The sequence below is a fragment of the Prionailurus bengalensis genome, chromosome E3 (assembly GCF_016509475.1).
Source record: "Prionailurus bengalensis isolate Pbe53 chromosome E3, Fcat_Pben_1.1_paternal_pri, whole genome shotgun sequence".
NCBI lineage: Eukaryota > Metazoa > Chordata > Mammalia > Carnivora > Felidae > Prionailurus > Prionailurus bengalensis.
Window position 1 is genome coordinate 18,483,032 of NC_057357.1, and position 22,318 is coordinate 18,505,349.

Here is a 22,318-nt window from a genome sequence, read left to right on the forward strand (position 1 = left end):
ATCGCTTCCATAAAATCCCTGCTATGTATCTCCAACTTCATCTCATGGCACTCTCCCTCCCTCTCTCACTAAACTCTAGCCCATTAGCCTTTCTGTGTAGGTCCAAACAAATCAGGATCCTTTTTATTTGCAGTTCCCTCTGTCTGGAACCTCACCTCTCAGGCTTACCTCATAAAATAAATAAAATAAAACCTCAGAAAAGCTTTCTCTGACGTCAACCAACACCTGGCTACTCTCCAACTCATCACCTTGTTTATTGGCTTCATAGCTCCCAACCTAATATGTAATTATGTGTAATTATCTTGAGAATGTGTTCGTTTACTTTATAAGTGTCCCTTTTGGCCAGTATGTGAGCTCCACAATGGCAGGGTATATTCTGTATCCCCAGTACCTAGATCACTGTCTGGTCTGTAGTCAGTGCTCAGAATATATTGAATAAATGAATGAGTGAGTGAGTGAGGGGTACACACTGGGGACCCTAGCACCCTCTATGTCCACACTTTCCTTGCTCTTGGTGTCTCCTAGTGGTGGAGGCTGGTACCACCAAGCTCTTAAGACCAGGTTTTGGAGGACGAATTCAGACCTTAGTTCTGTTTGTTCTCATACACAGCTCTTCCAACAGGTTGGAGTGGGCGGTACAAAAGGAGGAAATTGATTGGGTGCTTCCCTGGCCTGAGTTCTCTTAGTTAACCTAGAAAGGGTTAGGGGTGGAGAGCAAGATAGGCATCCAACTTCTCCTTGGGGAGGAGCTGGGCAGCAGGTGGGGTGGGGGACAGGGCCTTGGAGAGAAATCATAACGGAATCACAGGTACAGGTAAGGAAGAAAAGAAAAGAGGTATGGAAGAAAAGAGAAAGGAAACCAACGCAAAAAAAAAAAAAAAAAGGAGAGGAAGTTGAAGCTAGAAGAAAAGAAAGAAGATGAAAAGATAGGACAGAAGGGCAGAAGAAAAGGCAAGGTGACCTCAGCACACACCAAGCATATGGAGCTGCCTCTTTTACTCCCTTGCAGGGGGGTAGGGAGACTACCTTCACCTGCTAAGAAGCGCTGGGGCGGGGTGGTGCTGGTGAATTTCAGCCTTCACCTTCCTGGGTGATCTCAGATAAGTCTCTGGGCCTCAGTCTCTTCACCTGTAAAATAGGCATAGCCATATCCACCTACAGCGAGGAAGTCATGGAGGGGATCCCATAAGACGTGCTCCTGTGAATTAGTGTTTATTAGATCTATTCAAGTACCAGGTCCTGGAGAAATAAAAGCCTGACAATGCTTCTGTTCTCCAGGAGACTCAGTCTAAAAGGAGATCTAGAACAGGGACATCCATCACCCCAAAATCGATTGAACTCATTACCCTTAGAGCAGGAGTCACATGCTCTACCAACTGAACCAGCCAGATGCTCCAGGAAGGACTTCTGAAGGTGGTGGGGATTCCTTGGCCTAAATGGGCTAGTCTACAGATTTCTCAAAGCCTCTGTCATGACTCCCCGCTGAAAATTTTAATAAGAGCAAATACTTATAGCAGCACCATTTCTGCCACCCCCCAGTTCAAAACCAACAAGGTCTATGGCTCTACTTCCAATAAGAACAGCACTGCGGTACAGACAAAAAACACATTGTCCCTGTCCTCCCAGCACACACGTGAAGGGTCCTTGGAGGCCCCCTAGGCCAGAGCCCCATTACATAGATAGAGAAATCGAAGCTCAGAGAAGAGAAACAATCTTCCCAATCACCTGACTCTTGGTTTGCCATGATACTCTATTGTCTCTGGGACCTCAGTAGTCCAGGTTCCCCCACCCCAACACCACCATGGGTCTCTGCTATTTTGTTCTCCAGTCACTGTCATCTCCTCCACTCCAGGGTTTCTCAAAAGCCTTACTGGGACCAGCTGCACCGGCTTGGCTGTAGTGGGGAAGGCGGCCAAACTCTTGAGTAGCAGAAGGGCGGCGTGTGCATGTGAATGCTTGCTTGTCCCAGCCTGCCCATCCTGTCATCAAACATTTATTGGCCTACACTGAGAAAACACCTTTGGTTTGAAGACTAGGGCACCCAGTCCCTGGAGAGATAGGCTCATGAAAGGCTAATCACAAACATGAACCAAAAGCCAAGACCATGCACACTGAGGCCCTGATGAAAGCAGGGAGGTTGGGTTGCTAAGATGTGTCGGAGGAGAATGGAAAAAGGTGAATTAACATGGGGGTGAGGGTGCAGAAAGAGTTTGGATGAGGGGTCCAGATCAGGGGACCAATCATATGTTCACGTCTGTTCCCTCTCCTGCGTGAGGGCCTTCCCCACCCCTCCAACACTGTGCCTGCCACAAAAAGCGCCTCCTCCTTCCTGTCAATCACCAAGGACCATCTGACCTGTGAGCTCTGGTCCCTGATTCTTCAAAAATCTGAGATGCAGAGGACTCCTAAGAAAGCTATGTTTTATATTCCAGTAAAAGACTTTGGGTTCTTGTGCAGAGAAGCTTAGCGAACATCAGGGTAGGTGCTAGCGAAGGTACTTTCAGTTCCCAGGTCCATAGGCAGCTCAATGTTCTGAACTTCAGAACTGTATGGCCACCTGCCCACTGGACATCATCCCGATGTTCTAGAACCATCTTGACCCGAATATGCTCCAAACTGATTTCATTATCTTCCTTTCCACCCCAACTCCTGGGTCTTCTGTGTCCTCATTCCAGCAAACGGCAAAACTAACCATCTATTTACTCAAGCCAGAAACCCAGGAGTAACCCAGAACTTCCTCTTTCCTCCCAGCTCCCATATCCAACTTCTGTGTTGCCTCATCAGCAACTTCTGTGCTCTCATCTTATCCAGCGGCTTAGTAGCATCCAAATCAGATATTTACTCATTCTGGAACACTCTCCTCTCTTAGCCTCCCTAACACCACACTCTCTTGATTTTCCTCCTGTCTCACCTGCTTTTTCTCTTTTGCCCAACTGCTAAATGCAGAAGTACCCCAAATCTCAGTCTTGTCTATCTAGACTCTTGTATTAATTACTCCTCTTCAGGCCCATGACTTTAAGTGCTATCTAATGACGGAGACTACCAAATCTGAATCTGAGCCCTGATCTCTCCTCTAAAACTTAGGCTCACAAATCCACCTGTCAAATTGATATGTAGCTTCACCTTGCTTTGCTTTAAACCAAACTCCTGATGCCACATGTGTTCCTTACCTTCCTCATCCCAGTATGAGTCACCATCCATCCACCATGTTGCTCAACACTCAAAACCTGTAAGCCACACTTGACTCTACCCTTTCTCCCATGCCTCTTAATTCAAAATCAACAAAGACTATAGATCTACCTCCAAAAATATCTCCCCAATACATCCACTTCTCTCCATCTTGACTCACCATCAACCTGGCCCAGAGTCAACATCATATAACCCCCCTGCCAAAACCCTCCAAAGGGTTTCCATAATACTTAAAATTCCAAATCAAATATAGGATAAAATTCATGGTTGGTTGATCTGATCTAGCCTCTTGTCACTTCCCTAATACCATATCCAACCACTCTTCCTTGCTCACCACATTCCTGCTACACTGGAATTCTTTTTGTCTTTAGAACATGCAAAGATTTTTCTGCTTTAAGCATTGGTGTTCCCTCTATCTAGAACTCTATTCCCCTTGATTTTTACTCAGATTAAAAGTCACTTTCTTAATGACAAGTAACAGAAAACCCAACTAAAAGTGGTTTGATTAATAAAATGATTTATTTTCTTATATAACCAGCGTCCTGAATTAGGACTTTTCTGGAACTTGTAAAAATAAGTGTCCCCACAATTTTATCAAGGATCCAGGTCCTTTCTATCTTCCTATCTGCCAATCCCCGTTTGTGGGCTAGCTCTCCACACAAAGATTCCTTCACATACTAACATCTAAAGGCAGAAACATCCTGTGCTTTTTTAAACAAAAGAACTGAGAATCTTTCCCAGGAGTCTCCAGCAGACTTGCTCTAACTTCTCATTGTCAAGATCTAGGCCACATGCTCACCCATAAACTGATCAGGCAAGGGCAATGGGACATGATCAATCAAGTAGAGGAGGGTGAACCCGAGAATAAAACCACAGTTGTGCAAGCATGGAGAAGGGGAAAGTGAAATTGAGCTGGTAACCAACAGTGTTTACCGCCTCATCCCTGGACCATGCAATCTAAAGTTACTCCCACTTCCCATAGTGTTTAAATACTTTTCTTCTTATTTTTTTTAATAGCTTTTAAAAATGTTTGTATTTATTTTTGAGACAGAGAGAGGCAGAGCATGAGCAGGGGAGGGGCAGAAAGAGAGAGAGACACAGAATCTGAAGCAGGCTCCAGGCTCTGAGCTGTCAGCACAGAGCCGGATGCCGGGCTCGAACTCACGGACTGTGAGCTGAAGTTGGACTTTTAACTGACTGAGCCACCCAGGCACCCCAATACTTTTATTTTTCATAGTACTTATCATTTGAGGCAATATAGTCTAGAGGTTAATAAAACAGACTCTAAAACCAAATTGCCTGGATTTGGAACCTGGCTACCACATTATTAGCTGCGGAGTTAAATTACTCCATCTCTCCGGGCACCTGGGTGGCTCAGTGGGTTAAGCCTGGGACTCTTAATTTCGTTTCAGGTCACAATCTCACGGTTAATAGGTTTGAGTCCTGGATGGGGCTCTGCACTGTCAGTGTGCGGAGCCTGCTTGGGATTCTCTGTCTCCTCTCTCTCTCTGCCCTCCCCTGTTTGTGCTCTCTCTCTTTCTCAAAAATAAACTTTAAAAAATTACTTAATTTCTCAGTTTCTTTACCTGTAAGATGGGGATGACGATGCTATTACCTTATAAGGTTGTTATGAAGATTAAATATGTAAAATGCTTAGAACGGCTACCCTACCTAGTTCCTGTATCCTGGTGACATTCTTGTATCCTTATAATAAATTTCCCTTTCTTGTTAAACTCTCCATTTCTGGGGTTTTCCCCTGGGCGTCCCAGCCTCACCTCGGCCCCATCCTTTCTCTTTGGCGCCATCTGGCGCCCACGAGAGAAATGACGCGCCTGCGCTCTCCTCGCCTTCTGACCGTTGTCTCTTCCCGGGCAAATCTGGTCGCTATACCTTTAAGATGCCAGGCCAAATCGCAGGAATCTAGGGACGGGGGCAAGAGGCGAGTGTAAACTCCACACAAGTAATTGGTCTTTCCCGTGGCTCCGCCCCGGGAAGTAGTCGTGAACGCCTGTGATTGGTCGGGGGTCCTGGAGGCAGGTTCTGAGTTTGGCGCGGTGTTTTCCAGCGCATCCCGGCTGCTGTGTGGTGGGTGGCATGTCTCGGCCAAATGGGGTCGCGCGTGGGGACACGGGGGGAGACGGCACTGCTGCTGCCGGCCCCTTCAGCTTCAGCCCGGAGCCCACGCTTGAGGACATGTAAGCCGTCCTTGCCCCAGCCTGGGGAGGTCTCCCCCTTTTTCTCTCCTATTGGGACGGGTCACTCCACGTGGTCTGGAAGAAGGCTATGCTGGGGGGCCCAGCTCGGCTGGCTGTCGTGAGCGAGCCATGTTAACCTCCTTATCTGCGAAATGGGCTTAGTGATGCACACCTGAGGCAGGGGAAATGGTGATGCCTGGTGAGTGATATTAGAACCAGCCTTGGGGAAATATGGCTATTCTGGCCCCTGCCCTCCAGGAGCGGGTGGTAGGATGGGGGCAAAAGCAGTGCTGAGAGGTGGGTGACATTATTTTTTACTAGAGGAAATCAAGGAGGGCTTCTTAGGGGAAATGTTCCTGGAGCTGCACTTTGTAAAATCAGCGGAAGCAGCATCAAGAGGTGGAATAATGGAAAAGACAGTATTGTTAGGTTTTGATAGAGTTCAGGGTCTGAGTAGGGCGCACCCACTTTAGAGATGCAGAGTCCAAGTCCCATAGAGAAGAAACGGTTTGCTTAAGGCCATCCAAAGAATTAGGTGCGGAACTAATGCCCCCACTAGGTATCACTGAGATACCTGCCTGGTCGTCCGCATTGTCTAACCCTGGGACCTGGGCTTCTACTCCTTTCTTCTGTTCCAGCCGCCGCCTCCATGCTGAATTTGCTGCTGAACGAGACTGGGGCCAGTTCCACCAGCCTCGGAACCTCCTACTGGCCTTGGTGGGGGAAGTGGGGGAGCTGGCAGAGCTCTTGTGAGTAGATGGAAGTCTTTTTGGAAGAGTCTGTGTTGTGGGGGAGGGGGACATTTATCTGATCATTAAATATCCATGCCAGGCTGTGTCTGGGGATACAGAAATGACTCACCTGTCCCTGCCCTCTTGGCGCATCCATTCTTCTGGGAAAGAAAGGTGTGGAAACAGCAAGGCAGGTCCAGGTCTTAAGAAGGGATGGTGACAGCCTACCTTGACCTCTGCCTCTGGGGTGGAAAGGAGAGTATTCTTTAGGAGACCTGCCTGTGGCCTTCCAGACCGAAGAATCCTTTCCCAAGGTAGTGAGTGGGAAAGGGCAAGTTAAATTAAGGGAGTTTTTTGTTTTGTTGTTGTTGTTTTAAAGAGAGCTCAAGCAGGGGAGAGGGGCAGAGGAGGAGACAGAGAGGGAGAGGGAGAGAGTCTTAAACAGGCTCCATGCTCAGTGCAGAGTTGGACACAGGGATTGATTCCACGACCCTTGGATCATGACCTGAGCCAATCAAGAGTCAGACGCTCAACTGACTGAACCACCCAGGCACCCCATTCAGGAAGATCCTGAGGCTCCTCCAGGGTAAGCTTTTCAAGAGAGAGCAGGATTTTGTATCTGTTTCGTTGTCTAGTATGTCCCGAGTGCCTCACACATAACAGAATGAGTGGCGGGCCGTGGAAGAGAGAGGTGGCGTATGAACCCAGAGTGACAAAGTTGGAGTTAGGAAGTGATGGAGTTTGAACAGAAGACCTGACAGATTTGAAGGGTAGAAAGATCACTGTGTCTGCAGGGTGGATCGGGTCACCAAGAGAATCAGGGCAGGGGAGACCTGTGAGGAGGCTGATACAGATCCGTCAAAGAGGTGGGAAGGCTTAAATCAAGGCCTGAACTTTGGGAATGGAGAAACGAGAGCACAGAGATGTAAGGGCAAACCATTCATTTATTGCGGTTTTGTGAGCATCAGCTATGTGCTAGGTCTTCTAGAATTAAGAGATATAGCCTTCAACAAGATAGACATGGTTCCTGGGGTGCCTGGGTGCCTCAGTCAGTGGAGCATGCAACTCTTGATCTCAGGGTTGTGAGTTCAAGCCCAGTGTTGGATATAGAGATGACTTAAAATCTTGGGGATTAACAAAAAAAAAAAAAAAAAAAAAGACATGGTTCCTGTCTTCAGAGTGCAAGGAGACTAACAATAAATAAGCAAACTAATTTTAAAAGACCAGGAATTGTGATAAAGTTCTATGGGGAAAATAACCCAAAGTGATGAAAAAGAAAGTAACAAGGAGAAGGCTTTTCTGAGCAGATGACATCTGTGCTGAGACCTCAGGAAGGAGCCAGCCACAGGAAGGATCTGGTGGGGGAGCAGGGAGAAGAGCATTTAACGCAGAGGAGGCAGTAAGTGCAAAGGCCCTGTGACCGTATGGCCGGTTTGCCAGACAGGACGGGCCAGAGTGGCTTTAGGTGGGGGGCAGGAGGGAGAGTGGTGGATAATGACTTTGGAAGAGGCAGGAGACAGCTCATACAGGATCTAAAGGGCATGATCAGGCGTTTGGATTTTATTTTAAGCCTGGTTGGAGGAAATTGTAGCAGGGGAGGGACAAAGTGTAATTTCTGCTTATGAAAGATGGTACTGAGCAAGAGTAGAAGATGAGCTAGCAAGCTTTCGCAGGTCTGAGAATTAGTCTGGAGTGGCAGTGGCTAGGGCTGGAGAGAGTACAATTGGGTCTTAGCAAGTGAAATGTTCTCTTGACCACTCCTTGGCTCGGGTTGGGGCACACAGGTCTGGATGAGTCATCTGTCGGGGTCTCTTCCCCACCCTGACTCTGCCTAGGGTGCAGGTGGGTTGAGTTGTCCTTGAAGGAACTTCCTAAGAGGTGGGCGTTCCTTGCTGCAAGGACTAGGCTGCTCCCAAGAGAGGCGGAGTCTGTGGTCTTAGCATATGTGTTTGTGCCTGTGTGTTCTGCCTCCAGTCAGTGGAAACCTGATGAGGAGCCTGGCCCCCAAGCCTGGCCCCCCAGGGAACGGGCAGCCCTTCAAGAGGAGCTTAGTGATGTCCTCATCTACCTGGTGGCATTAGCAGCACGCTGCCATGTGGATCTGCCCCAAGCGGTGCTCTCCAAGATGGACATCAACCGGCAGCGCTACCCAGCACATCTGTCCCGTGGCTCTGCCCTCAAGTATACAGACTTACCCCATGGGGCCACCTCTGAAGACCAAGCTGGGGGGCCTGCAGACCTTGCCTGTGAGTCCACAGGCCAGGCCTCAACCTAGAACCATGCGCACAGGACCTGCAACTCGGCATGGCATCTGAGAAGCAGAGAGTGGCCTGGTCACAGAACTTTTTCTAGTCCTTTCCTAATAGGTCATGGGCCAAGGGGCCCTACTTCCTAAGGCCTGAGGCCCGAGAACCTCCAGAAGACAGCCTCCTGGAATTTTCTCTCTCAATAAAAGTTTTGGTTAGCAACTTCTAGATTCTTTCTGGAATAACTGGGAAGGCTCTATCCCAGCAAGTACGGGAGAAGGGCACCAGGGATGTCTCTGAGCCCAGCTCCCATGTTTCTTTAGTGTATCTCCCACCTATAGGGCAGAAAGATCTGCTTTCTACCAAGATCACTGATGTCATACAATTCCCTGACCCCGTCTGGGCATCTAAAGGGGATTGGAGGCTGTATGTAGAGTTGGTTAAGAGCCCAGATTCTGGAGCTAGGCTGTCTGGGTTCAGATGCCATCTTTGATAGTTATGAGCTGGATGACATTCATCAAAGTACTTCATCTTTCTGCACTTTGGTTTCCTCATCTAAAATGAAAATAATGAGATCTACCTCATTGGGCTGTAAGGTTTAAGTAAGCTATTTTAAGTAGAGTGCTTAGGACAGTGCCTGGCACATAGCAGGGACCTTCCAAGTCTGCAGTTACCTGTTTGCTTTTTCAACTCAGAATTTTCAGGCCCCCAGAGCAGGAAATGTCAACAGTTAAGTTGGAGCTGGGCCTAAAACCCATCCCTGTCCATCAGGACCCCAGCCCTGTGAGAGCCGAATGCCCCTCTTTGTGGGCCCCCATCACAGGGATCCCCCTCCTCTTGGAGAGGGTCTCTTGCCTCCTCCCATCCTCCTAAGGCCAATTTCTACTTGTATACCTAAAGATAGTGTTGGGTGTGTATGATTTACCCGTTGTGTGACCTCGGGCACATCACTTCCCTTTCTGGGATACCCACAGCCTGCCTCCCTCACAGTGCAGAGTAATGCTGGGGGGAAAAAAAAAACGTTTAAACTATTTTTGCTGTCCCTACGAGCCATTTCCACATCAGCAAAATAAGGCATTCCTTTTACTGATGACCTCACTCCTTTAACCAGTGACCTCTTACTTGCCAGGTAAAACACAATCCAGATTGGAACCGCTTCAGCTTTGTGTTCCCAAACCCACCTTTCCTCCCTACCAGTGACAGCAGGACTCTCATCCTTACTGATTGATCTCTTATCACATACCCTCTCCATGGTGAGTTCTCTCCAATGTCCTCTACGTAAGCAACTTCCCTTCCTTTCCACTAGCAGATATAAAGCATCATCGAGTCTCTTTCCTATTGACAAAACCCCAACAAATCTCCAGCCACTGCGCTCTTGCTTTTCACAGCCAAGCCTCTTAAAATGGATTGTCTACACCCATCCGCTGGGCTTCCTCATTCTCCTATTTATACTCTAACCCACTCAAGGATGGCTTTCACCCCCACGCCTCTTCTCACCACTTTCCCGGAGCTACAAATACAGCATCTAAGAGAGCTAACCACTCCCTCCATGAAACACTTTCCTCTAGATTTTCCGGACGAGACACTTCTGGTTTTCTTTCTAGCTGTGGCTGCCCTTTCACGAACTCTTCTTGGGTACCTTCTCATCCACTCCAGACCTGATATCCCCAAACTACTATTTCCAATCACCTCTCTGACCCCTCTGCGTTCACTTCACCCTCAACATGTCCAGACTGGGGCGTAACCATTGTCACAATTCCTGCGCTGCTCCTCATCCTGTGCCCTCATCTCTGACTCTGCCCCATCATCCAAGCTAAGAAATGAAATCAGCCGATCTCTCCTAGACTGAAGTTCATGCCTGCTCACCAACGAATGCAGTGGCTGTTTGATCAGAATGTGCAGGATTTGCGCACCCTTCCAGACCTGAAGTTATGAGCACAATCAAGGGCCAATCCCCCCCCCCCCCCCCCCCCCCCCCCCCGCCCCACGTAAAGCCGGTGCAAGAAATCCTTTTGGGCTTATAGCCTCACTTGGCTCCATGGTAACTCATTCATATCACTCAAGCCTGGGGGAAACCCCAACTTTCCTCCTCCCCTCCCTCACCTCACTCACAGGCACGGGTGGGGTGAGGATTTAATACTTTATTCACTAACACGGGCCAAGGGGTTGTAGTGAGAGGGAGTGGGCACTGCTTCCTGGGATCGCAGTAGGGCGTTCTCCCGGCCTCCCAGTTCCAAGGCAGTCAGGCCTGCTGTCCCACCCCTTTCCCAGTGGGGCGGGGAGATCCAGGGTAATGCAGCCCCAGGTAGGGGTCCCTGCGTGTCCCTGCCCCCAGCCGGACGCTAGCAGCCCCACAGGGACGAGAACGGCGGCTCAGCTGCCCTCGCACTCTGGGCAGCGCTCGGTGGCAGTGGCGGCCGTGGCGCCAGGGGGTAGCTTGAAGTCCCGGCCGCAACCAGCGCAGATATAGAGACGACGCCGCATGTGCGCGCGACGGTGACGGATGAAGTGCGAGCTGAGGCGGAAGCGCCGGCCGCATTCGGCGCACGGGTAGGGCCGCTCCCCTGTGTGCGTGCGCGCATGCTCCGCCAGGTTGGAGCGGTGGCCGAAGCGGCGGCCGCAGACGGCGCACCGGTGCGGCTTCTCCCCGGTGTGCACACGTCGGTGCTTGGCCAGAGCCGAACTCTGAGCGAAGCGCGTGCCGCAGTCGGCGCAGGCGTACGGCCTCTCGCCCGTGTGCGTGCGTCGGTGGCGCGCCAGGCACGAGCTGCCGCCGAAGGCGCGTCCGCAGTCCGGGCACGCGTACGGCTTCTCGCCCGTGTGCACGCGCAGGTGCTGTGCGTAGTTGGAGCTCTGCGCGAAGCGGCGTCCGCAGTGCGCGCATGCGTACGGCTTCTCGCCGGTGTGGCGCCGCCGATGCTGCCGCAGGTTCGAGGCGGCCGAGAAGCGCTTGTCGCACTCGGGGCACTCGTAGGGCCGCTCGCCCGTGTGCGTGCGGCCGTGTTTGGTCAGTGCCGACTTCTGTGAGAAGCGCCGGCCGCACTCGGTGCACGCGAAGGGCCGCTCGCCCGTGTGCGTGCGTGCGTGCTTCGCCAGCGTGGAGCGGCGCGCGAAGGCGCGGCCGCAGTCCGGGCACGCGTGTGGGCGCGCCGGGTCGGCCGACGGCGCTGGCGCCTCGCTCGGGACCTGCGGGGAGAAGGGGGGGGGGAGGGGGGGGAGGGGGGGAGAGACGTCAGCCCTGACTGCGGGCGGCGGGAGCCGGAGACCCGGGTCTCCGCAAGCCGCAGCCTTTCAGTTCCCCGTTGTAAAACTGAAAAAGCAACGGTGCCCGCCTCGGGACGGTTGTGCGCTTTAAATGAGACAGTATGTTAACGCACGTATCACAAGGCCTAGTGATACTCAAGCTCTTTGTTATTAATTCGACAAATATTTATTGAGTGCTTAAGATATGCCGGACTATGTTTAGGCACTGGGGATTCAACATTAAAATTTTAAAAGTCCCGCTACAGGGAGAATAGATAAGAAGTTGCTGGCATTGGGGCAGGGAGGGGGAGGCTTCATTTAAATAGGATTGTTAAGAAACCTTACTGATAAAACGTGAGCAGAGGGACCTAAAGAAGGTGAGAGAACAGGCTACACAAGGAAGCAAGGCCCTGCAGGGGGTCTGCCTGTTGAGTTCCACGAAGGGCAAGAAAAAGTGCCTAGGGCAGAATGCTTGAGGGGCAGAGTGATGAATGGGATGGTCTTGCTGGGACTCTCTCAGCTTAGGGTCAAGTAATATGAATGAGATGGGGAACCAAAAGAGGAGATGTCAGATGATTGGGAGCAGGGACCTGAACAGATCAGACTCAGGTTGCTGGCGTTGAGAACAGAAGCAAGGAGGGGAGAGGGCAGAAGCAGGAGCCCAGAGAGGAGGCCACTATACTGCAGCCGTCTCGGAAGACGGTGGCTCACACCCAGGTGACAGGTGGAAAGTGGAAGTGGCCTGCTTCTGGGTATATCGTGTAGTTGGAGACCACAGATTTGACAATAGATTGGCTCTGAGGTATAATGAAAGAGAGGGGTCAAAATGACTCCGCCCAGATTTTGAGTTTGGCCACTGCAAAAGTGGGGTGGCCATCTACAGAGATGAGGGCGGTTGGAGCAAGGCGGTAGGTGAAATCTGTTCTGGAGCATATCTGCGGTTCTCCTTGACACATCTGGAGCTCAAGAAAGAAGCCTATGCTTGGAGATGTTAATTGGGAAGCCGGCAGCCTATAGATGGTTTTTAAAGCTGAGTCTGGATGAGATCACCCCAGGAATGGGGAGAGAGAACCTGGGGCAGCAAGGTGATCAGCTAGCAAAGGCGGCTGAACGGGAGCAGTCAGTGAGGCAGGAGAGCCAGGAAGGCATGGTATGGTGTCTTAGAAGCCAGGCCAGGACCAAGTCCAGGCTCTTTAATAAACTTTTCAGAGCAAGCACCTATCATTTTTTAAGCTGTGAAGGCAAGGCCTGAAGTAGAAAGTTTTGAAAATGAGCCAGTTTCATGAGGTCTGAGCCTCCAGAGATAAAATCAGAAGAAATGCTTTGTAAGAGGCAGGTGAAGAGAAAACTTTTTACTAACAGCGGAGTGAAGGGGAATACTGGGGGCACATTATTCCCTCCTTAGAAAAGAGAATGTGGGGCACCTGGGTGGCTCAGTCGGTTAAGCGTCCGACTTCGGGTCAGGTCATGATCTCGCGGCTTGTGAGTTTGAGCCCCGCGTCGGGCCCTGTGGTGACAGCTCGGAGCCTGGAGCCTGCTTCAGATTCTGTGTCTCCCTCTCTCTGTGCCCCTCCCCTGCTCATGCTCTGTCTCTGTCTCAAAAGTAAGTAAAACATTTAAAAAAATTAAAAAAGAAAAAAGAGAATGCTCACCCCAGCAGAAGTGGTATTGAGCACCTACCATGAACCAAACAGGCACATTAATTCATGACCAAATGAAATACCTGGCACATATTAAGGACAAGAAAGTGTTAGCTGCTCCCCATATTCAATCTCCACAAAGTAGTTACTACTATTCTCACTTTATAGATAAAGAAACTCTCTTAAAAGGGTGAGTGACAAGAACAGTGAGGCTCTTTTCTTTCTGAAGTGCAAGGATAGCAACTTCAGGTCCTTCAAGATCCTTTGTAAATAGTCAGTGGCTTTTCTGTAACCAACTCAGAAACTGGAAAACAAGGCAGTTTGGGAAATTAATGATCAGCCATGGGAATTCTGGTTTAAACATACATATAATGATAACAGTGATAGCGATACAGTTAAGGCTTTGACAGTGCTACTTTATGTACATTATTGTATTAAGTCTTCCTGTCATCCCCTTGAATTGGGTGTTATCTTTTGATAGTTGAGAAAACAGAGAGGCTCATTGAGATCAGATTCACAAAGCCAGAGGGAGTCAGGACTGACTGTAGAGCACTCGCCCTTAACCAGTAGGCTACATTGCTTCCCTGTACTAGAACAGCCAAGACGTGACAGAGGCTGGACTCCAAGCCTCTGGTGCTCTCCAAGAGGGATTCGAGGTTAAAATACAACTTGATACTTTAAATCAAGAAACTCCGCACAGCAGATTTGGCACAGTCTGAATTCAAGGTCATACTTTCCAGTCTTGTCCTGGTTTTGACATCTGTTGTGTTTGTTTAAACATGTCGGCCATTGTGGAGAGAATTTTTCTCATTATATTTACATTTTGGGGGCCCATTTTTTCTTTGGCACCCTTCTATAAGATGACTGACCAGCCTGAGGGCTTTCTTATGCTGGGCTCACTGACTCAGGTGAAAGGAAATCTTCACATGAGTAACCTTAGTATTGCCAGCTTAAGGACTCAGGGCCCCAGAAAGAATTTTTTTTCTTTTCTTTTTTTAAAGTAATCTCTACATCCAACGGGGGCCTCAAACTCATGACCCTGAGATCAAGAGTCACATGCTCTACTGACAGAGCCAGCCAGGAGCCCTCCAGGAAGAATCTTGGTAAGACAGGTAGGGTCTAGCTCATTAAGACCCCAAGCAAGTCACTTCCTTCCCCTGCCTCAGTGTCCCAAGGAAGGCGGGGTAGGCTAGGTGAGATAAAAATTTCCCAACTTGAGGGATGCACACCCCGTACGTGCAAGAGTACTCTAGGTGTTATGTAGGGAAACTATCTTATAACCATTGTGTATTCATTTTCATGGACATTAGAAAAACAGTAGATCACATGAAATCCACGATTCCATCAGCATTATTGTTTAGATGAAGGCAGATTTATTTAACAAAATGATGTGAATCTATCGGAAGAAAAGAGTACATAAATGAGCACAACAGGTGAGTGACACACAGGTCACTGAGGCTTGGCCAGTACCAGACCAGGGGATCATTAAAGGTCCTTCCATGCCTTTAATTCTGCAACTAGTAGACTTAGACATTAGAATGGCATTTGCACTCTGACAAGAGGGTACTATGAGGAGACAAATATAATAATATGAAAATCCAGGTAGCTGAAGTTTGTGATTTTTGTCTTCCTGCTTAAGTATTTTTTTTTAAACTTTTAAAATGTTTCTTCATTTTTTGAGAGACAGACAGACAGACAGAGTGTGAGCAGGGGAGGGGCAGAGAAAGAGAGGGAGACGCAGAATCCGAAGCAGGCTCCAGGCTCCGAGAACCCGATGCGGGGCTCGAACCCACAAGCCGCGAGATCATGACCTGAGCCGAGGTCAGATGCTTAACTGACAGAGCCACCAGGCGCCCCCTTGCTTAAGTATTTTTTTTAATCACTTTTTAAAATTCATATTCTCCTCAGCCTTTACTTTCCTAATTAACAACAACAACAACAACAACAACTACTACTACCATTCACTGAGCGTTCACTATGTGCCAGGAACTGTGCTAAGTGCTTTTCATCCATGTTCTCATTTTAAACTCTCACAACCTTTTGGGTTAGGTATCATCTGCTCCGTTTCTGAGTAAGGAAATAAGACTCGGCAGTAAAGTGATTACCCGAGGCCACACGGCTAATCAATGGCAGAGCCAGGATTTGAACTGAAAGTCTGTCATCATCCAAAATACCTCTTCTCTGCCATGATCCCATTCTATCTCACTGACAAGTTTGAGATCATCTGCACAGCTTGTCTCCCTCCCCTGGACTCTTTTAGCAATCAGAATCTCCCCTCTTTTTGGTACAAAGTATAAAATAAGATCCTATCCTCTTGCTCCTAGCTACAGGAACTGTGGTCCACAGATCAACATCAGCATCACTAGGAATTTGTTAGAAATGCAGAATCTTGGGGCCCCTGGGTGGCTCGGTGGTTAAACGCCCGACTTTGGCTCAGGTCATGATCTTACATATCCTGAGTTTGAGCCCTGCGTCGGGCTCTGCTGACAGCTCAGAACCTGGAGCCTGCTTCGGATTCTGTGTCTCCCTTTCTGCCCCTCCCCCACTCATGCTCTGTCTGTCTCTTTCTCGAAAATAAAGAGTAAAAAAAAAAAAAAGATGGGGTGCCTGGGTGGCTCAGTCAGTTGGGTGTCTGACTTCCGCTCAGGTCATGATCTCACAGTTCCTGGGTTCGAGCCCCACATCAGGCTTTGGGCTGACAGCTCAGAGTCTGGAGCCTGCTTTGGATTCTGTGACCCCCTCTCTCTGCCCTTGGCCCGCTCTCACTCTGTCTCTGTCTCTGTCTCTCTCAAAAGTGAATAAACGTTAAAAAACAATATATTAAAAAAAAAAAAAAGAACAAGAAAGAAGGAAATGCAGACTCTCAAGTCCCACCCCAGACCTGCAGAATCAAAATCTCCATTTTAACAAGATCACCAGGTGATTTGTATGCATGTTAAAAGTTAAGAAATCTGATCTAGAAGAGACAAGAGCAGCTCCCGAAGAAAACAGGTAGAAAAGGTGAAGAGGGGTTTACAGGCTGAAAGACCATCTGGGCAAAGTCTTAGAGATGAGAAAGGGTCAGGTGTGTTTGAAGTCAGGGCTTGGGATAGGAGCTGAGTGATTAGAGATAAGCCAGGACATGAGGTCAGATGGTGAGGAGCTCTGAATGCCAGGCTTAGGGAGCTGAGACTTTATCCTGAAGGAAACAGAAAACCACTCAAGGGTTTAAGCAAAGAGAGAGAGGATTGGATGTGCATAGAGCCCTCTGAGAAAATCTTTTCTATTCATTAAAGATAGATTGGATTTTGATGGGCAGTGACAGGATACTCCAGGCCCTGAGTGCAGCATAATTAAGGCCTATTTTGGACAATGACTAGCCATGAGCCTGGGTGATAGCTAAGAGTCACAGAATGTTAGCACTGGGAAGAGCTTTTGAGGTCACTATTTCATAGAAACTGAGACTCAGGGAGACCACACAGCAAGTTAATGAGCTATGCTGCGGGCACAGTTCGTGGGATGTCTGTGTGTCATCCTCAATCCCAACCCCCGCCACCCCCCAAATCCAGTAACCCAGATGATACCTTTCAGGTGGGCAGTCAAGGATTTTAACTCTCATGACTCCTCTATACAGACGAGAAAGCCAAGGCAAAGCTGGTGACTGGCAGTTAGGATTGGAACCAATGCTTTTTACTGCTACATGATACCATTTAGAGTCTAGCCCTACATACCTTTGACGACTAGACATGCCCACTCCCCATATCCTCATCCTTACCTCCAGCCAGTCCAATCAGGATTCACAAATGTCCCCTTCTCTCCCTCTTTTCCCCATTGCTGTCAAAACCTGAGCAGCCTTACCTGGCTTTGTACCTACCCCACGGCAGCCAGTGTTTCTTCTAAAGAGAAAATCACTCATGTCCCTCCTCCAATTTGAGACTATGTCTAAATTTCTATGTTGGCTTCCAATGCCTTTTACACTTTGGCTCCGCTTACTTCTCTGGCCTCGTCTCCTCTGAACCTTTGGATTTGCTATTTCCTTCTGGGAGGCCTTTCTCCTCCTCCATTTACCAATCACCAAGTCTTGAAGGACCAAGTCATCTCCCTGAAGCCTTCCCCATTGCCTTGAGTTGTCTGCTCTCCGTCCTCTGTCTAGGCCTCCATTGGCTTCTCTGTCCGCCCCAGCCCCAGGTTTCAGCCCACAAAGTTCTTTGATAGAAAGGACTTGAAACATCTCCAAAAGGATACCTAGTGTCCGGTCCTGAACCCCAGGGAGAAGAATGAATGTCAGCAGCATATACTTACGTCGTGTTTATTATGCACCAGACACAGTTCTGACTCTTTACATGTATTAACTCACTTAGTCCCCACAACCTCAGGAAGTGAGTGCTGTTATGATCTCCCTTTTACAAATGAGGAAACTGAGCCACAAAGAGGTTAAGAAGCTTGCCCAAGGTCACACAGCTGGAAAGTGATAGAGTTGGAAGTCTACACCAAGCCCTGGAGTCTGGGGTCTTAAATTATAGGCCAAAGGTGCAGATGAGGGGATCCACAGAGCCAGAAGACACAGGCTGAACTAGGATGACAGGCCAAAGGAGGCCTGAGGAAAACGGAACTAAACAGTTATTTTGACTGGAAGCAGTTGCCAAAGCAGCCAGCCCCCGCCCCCTAAGGCCCACCACACCCACTAGGGGGCAGCAGAACTGTCTTTCCCAGAGAACTGGCCCCTAGCAGAACGAAATGAGAGGGAGCCTGGGCCCAGAAACCCCGCCCAACAGGAGCCCTCCAGTTGGACTCAGGGCTCCTCTGGCTTGGGGTGAGAGTTCTAGGGTTCTGGATGTGGAAATATATACCTGGTGGCAGTTAGGATCTCCAGTGGGGAAATCTAACTCATATTGAGATCTCCTTAAAATTCCTTTCTTTAAACCTTCAAAACCCTCAGGGTAAAACCAGAGGTTCCCCCGCCCCAGGCTGCCAGCCACCCTACTCTCATCCATGCTACAGCCTGATTGAACTACTTCTCCCAGTGCCTTCCCTTCTCCCAGTGCCCCACCCACTCCCCTGGGCCACGTAAGGGGCCATTCCTTTTAAATCTCAGACCCCCACTGGCCTCAGCTAAGCTATCCCTTTCCTAACTTTGAGACCTTGGGCCAGTCACCAAACCATCCAGTTTCCTGGGCCTCAGTTTCCTCACCTGTGAAATGGAACAAATCCTAACTACGGCACAGATTTGCGGTACTTAGAACAGTGTCTGGTGCATAGCAAATGCTACTAAGAGTCAGGTGTTCCTAATGCTGTTGCCTACCTAACCACCCACCCCCTCCTCACCCCTAAGTGTGCATTAATTTCCCAGCTCTGGACTTCCACACCTCCTGTGCCTGCACCCATCACACGGGATTGTAGCTGTGTGGTTACTTGTCAGTTTAATCCCGCTCGTCCTCGAGCTCCACGGGGAACCGGGGGAACCAAGGAGAGCATTCCCTGTCCAGCACCCAGCACAGAGCCTGGCAGAGCAAGTGTGACGTCTGTATGATGGCAGCATGGGCAATAGAGCAGAAGGATGGGCCACCAACTTGAGATTCTAGGTCTAAGATGCAGAGAAAAGTTTAGGCTGGATTGATGGTTTGTCTGAGGGTGGCTGGACCCGACCAGACATAAGAGAAACCAGGCCCCCTGGTGTGGGACACGTACCTCCTTGTTGTCCATGGGGATCTTGAGTTTCACCACCTCATATTTCTCCTCACCCTCATCTTCCTCACCCTTCACCAGCAGCACCATCTCCTCTTGCATCTCTTCCTCTTCCTCCTCCTCTGTCTGCTGTTCACCAGGCATCTTGGTGTTCTGGGGTGAGGGGCTGGGTCAAAAGCTCAGGACTTGCACCCACTCCCACCCCGCCCCGTGGCCCTGACCCCAGCAAGTCGGTGAAGCCTGGGCTTCTCCCGCTCTGCCCTGGTCTCTGGGTCTGCCCTCTTCCCTCCACCCAGCCCAGCCCAGCCCCACGCCCCAGGACCAGCTCCGAAGACACTCGTTCTCCCCACTCATCCCGGCATTCAAGGCCCTGTGCAGTACGAATCTCCAGCCCCAGCAAGTCGGCACCCTCCCCACGCTGAGTCACTCCCCCGCGTCTGGGCCAGAGGCCCTAAGCTCTAGGGCATGGTCTGGGGGCGGGATCGGGGCGGAGACCCCGGTGGGGTGCGCACTCACCAGCCGCAGATTCGGCGCTCGCACAGCCCCTGGCCAGGGCGCCGGGCGGTTGGGCACTCTGCGAGGCCGCGGCTCCGGGGGCGGGGTGGGGCGGGGCCTCGCAGACGGCCAGTCATTGGTCAGGTCACCTAACCCCGCCCACGAGGAGGAGGGGCCCAGAGGACCCAGGCGTCCGGCCAGAACTGCCCCGGGAGGGTGGCGAGCCCAGATCTGGCGCCCTCCGCTGTACCCCAACTCCCAGGAACCCCCGGCCACCCCATCCCGGCGTCCAAGGTCTTCGCAGTCCAGTTGTTACCTACCTTCAAGGATCGTCTCCTGTGGCCGCCTCGGAGATCTCCGCTGCGGCCAAGCGCGTCTGCTCCGCCCAAAATAGGCCACGTGCGCTCCCGCCCCGGCCTGGGCCTCTCGCTGGCGCCCCGCCTGGAGGGCGGACCCGGTTGCCTGCTCACCTCTTCCCTTCCCTCTTTTTTCCTCCTCTCCTATTTTTTCTCCTTTCCCGGCGTCGCCCTCCCAGTCTCCTGGTGTCTGGGATGTCTTGCCCCTTGAATATGTACTTCGCAAATCAACAGCCACCCAAGCTACCGCACCCACCTAGGGTGTGGCGTGCCTACTATGCGCCGGCATTATGCTAAGTGTTTTACACACATGATCTTTGATCTGCACAAAGGTGGGTCCATTTTACAGATCAGCTATCAGAACTTGAGGGAGATAAAACCGATTTGCGTAAGTTATACAGTAAGAATTCGCATAGCGTCCCTGACAAGTAATAGCCTAAGTGGGAAATTAGTAGTCCCACGGGTCAAACCCAGTCCACAGAAGTATCTTGTTTGACTCTCAGGGTGTTTTTACTTTTTTAAAAAAAAATTAGTTTTAAAAAATACAGGTCTTTTACACATTTTAATTTGCCACATTTAAGAATTGAGGTATTTTATGGGGGCACCTGGGTGGCTCAGTTGGTTAGGCCTCCGACTCTTGATCTCAGCTTCTCAAGGTCTCGATTCAAGCTCTCTGCTGCGTGTGAAGCCTACATACAAAAATAAATAAAAATTTTAAAAACTAAGATATTTTGTATGAAGAGCTGTATTTCCCACTTCTGAAAAAGATACTTAATTCTCCCATTCTACGAACGGGGGAACTAAGATTCAGAAAGGAAAGAAAAGAGAACTAACATTCAGTAATTGCTTATAATCCTTATGTCTCTTTATATATCAGTCCAGTGGGAATCAATAATAATGTCTCCCTCTGACAAACGAAAGAACAAAAGCTTAGATAACTTAAATGATTTACTCAAAGTCACATAGCTGGTAAGTACCAGATTCCAAAGCTCACGTCCTTTCGATTTCACCAAATTATCTTTCAGAAATGAAGTTACGTGGGGAAGCTGGTGGCAGAGCTAGGACTCAAACCTGAGTCTCAGTCTTCAGAGGCCAGGGCATAATTTGGAAGTTGGGATTACATCTGGTAAACTTTTGTTCTTCCTCAGAGAAAGTGTGCCTGGATACTCACACTCAAGATCACCAAGACCCACTTTGGTTGTGTTCATTCTCTTATCAAGTATTTCTTGGGCTCTATTACATGCCTGGCACCATTCTGGGTATTGGAGATGCAGTAGTGAACAAAACGGACAAAAATCTTGGCTGCTATGGAGCTTTTAAGAGTGTAAAAATGGTAAGCAAGTAAGTCAACAAGATAATTTAGTAGAGAGTGTGGCTGTGATTGGGGGTTTCTTTCATGTGGATAGGGGGAGCATCTCTGAGGAAATAATACTTGAGATGAATCTTGAATGGGGAGAAAGGATTAGCCATTTGAAAATCTGGAGGAAAAGTGTTCGAGACAGAACTGCAGAGGCCTAAGGTGAGAATAAGCTTGGCATATCTGAGGAACAGAAAGCGGTTTATGTGACTGGAGCCAAGTGAGTTAGCAAAAGGGTAAATCTAACATGAGTGATGGAGAAGAGGTAGGGAGGGGCCAGGTTATGGCTGGAACCCCACTTCTAGCAAAAGGCAAGGCCTGCTTGCCCTGATTCAAGTCAGTGAGGAGACTCCACTGGGAACAGTGAAGTCACCACTGGCAGGGTCTCCTCCTGTGGGAAGGCTTTGGAATAGATGCTTGCGAAAAAGGAAAAAGAGGGCTTCTGTCCATTTGCTCTACAAATGTGTACAAGCATTTACCAGGACTCAGATCTAGTTTCTGTGCTTGAGGATCTTAGAGTCTAGTAAAAAAAGATTGTGATATATATATATATATATATATATATATATATATATATATATATGAATACATATACATATACATATATGAAAGGGAAAACAATAGGTATTTAAGTGTTCCGGCAGCATAGTAAGATGAGTGAATAACTGAATAACCCCCTTGGAAGGGAGTGGTTATTGGGTGCAGCCCTCGCTGAAGAGAAAAATGTGAAGGACCTTCAAAGATGAGTGGGAGTTTGCTACATTGACAAGGAAGTAGCAGTTTATGGGATTGTAAACTCCTATGAAGAGCCCACCATGTTTCAAGGACACCGTTCACCGAAGTATTCAGTGAGGCCTATTGTGTGCCAGGCTGCTGTTAGGATGGGGTGGGGGTGGGGGAGGGTGGGGTAGAAAGTTGAATTTGGAAAAGGCTTCATCTTACACCTCACCCCTCTGCATTTCACTATTTGCCTTAAGACTCACTAGAACTTTACTTCAATTCTTGGGTGCCCAAAGACTTGGTGCATACTCTTCTTCCTGCCTAGAAGACTCCAGCTCCTATCCTATCCCCCACTCCTTTTCTTAGCTTCTAGTTGCCACTTCTTTGGCGAGGCCTTTGAATCGGGCAGGATTCTCTTCTGTGTGTTTGCTTCCTGTAGAGTCCTTACTACACTTGGAATTATTTGGCCAACGTCCATCTTC

The 22,318-nt window shown here is 49.3% G+C and overlaps 2 protein-coding genes across 5 annotated transcripts; one reads left to right on the forward strand and one right to left on the reverse strand.

The window, feature by feature from the left end:
* The first annotated feature begins 5,214 nt into the window (after nt 1–5,214).
* On the forward strand, nt 5,215–8,583 carry DCTPP1 (dCTP pyrophosphatase 1). The gene is made up of 3 exons (XM_043560059.1): nt 5,215–5,384; nt 6,023–6,133; nt 8,090–8,583. Exons 1-3 carry the CDS (start codon nt 5,284–5,286, stop codon nt 8,388–8,390), a joined length of 513 nt encoding a protein of 170 aa, XP_043415994.1. The 5' UTR covers nt 5,215–5,283; the 3' UTR covers nt 8,391–8,583.
* Nucleotides 8,584–10,487: 1,904 nt separating this feature from the next.
* ZNF771 (zinc finger protein 771) lies at nt 10,488–19,840 on the reverse strand. 4 transcript variants are annotated; one of them, XM_043560065.1, is made up of 3 exons: nt 19,724–19,840; nt 18,912–19,061; nt 10,488–11,547 (listed from the first exon to the last, which is right to left on the reverse strand). In XM_043560065.1, the coding sequence occupies exons 2-3, from the start codon at nt 19,050–19,052 to the stop codon at nt 10,735–10,737; spliced, it is 954 nt and encodes a 317-aa protein (XP_043416000.1). In that variant the 5' UTR covers nt 19,053–19,061; nt 19,724–19,840; the 3' UTR covers nt 10,488–10,734. The 4 variants fall into 4 exon arrangements, with proteins under 4 accessions (XP_043416000.1, XP_043416002.1, XP_043415999.1 ...); XM_043560067.1 differs by having other exon boundaries at nt 18,912–19,074; nt 19,724–19,833; XM_043560064.1 differs by lacking the exon at nt 19,724–19,840 and adding an exon at nt 19,425–19,688 and having other exon boundaries at nt 18,912–19,074.
* Between the last annotated feature and the right edge of the window lie 2,478 nt (nt 19,841–22,318).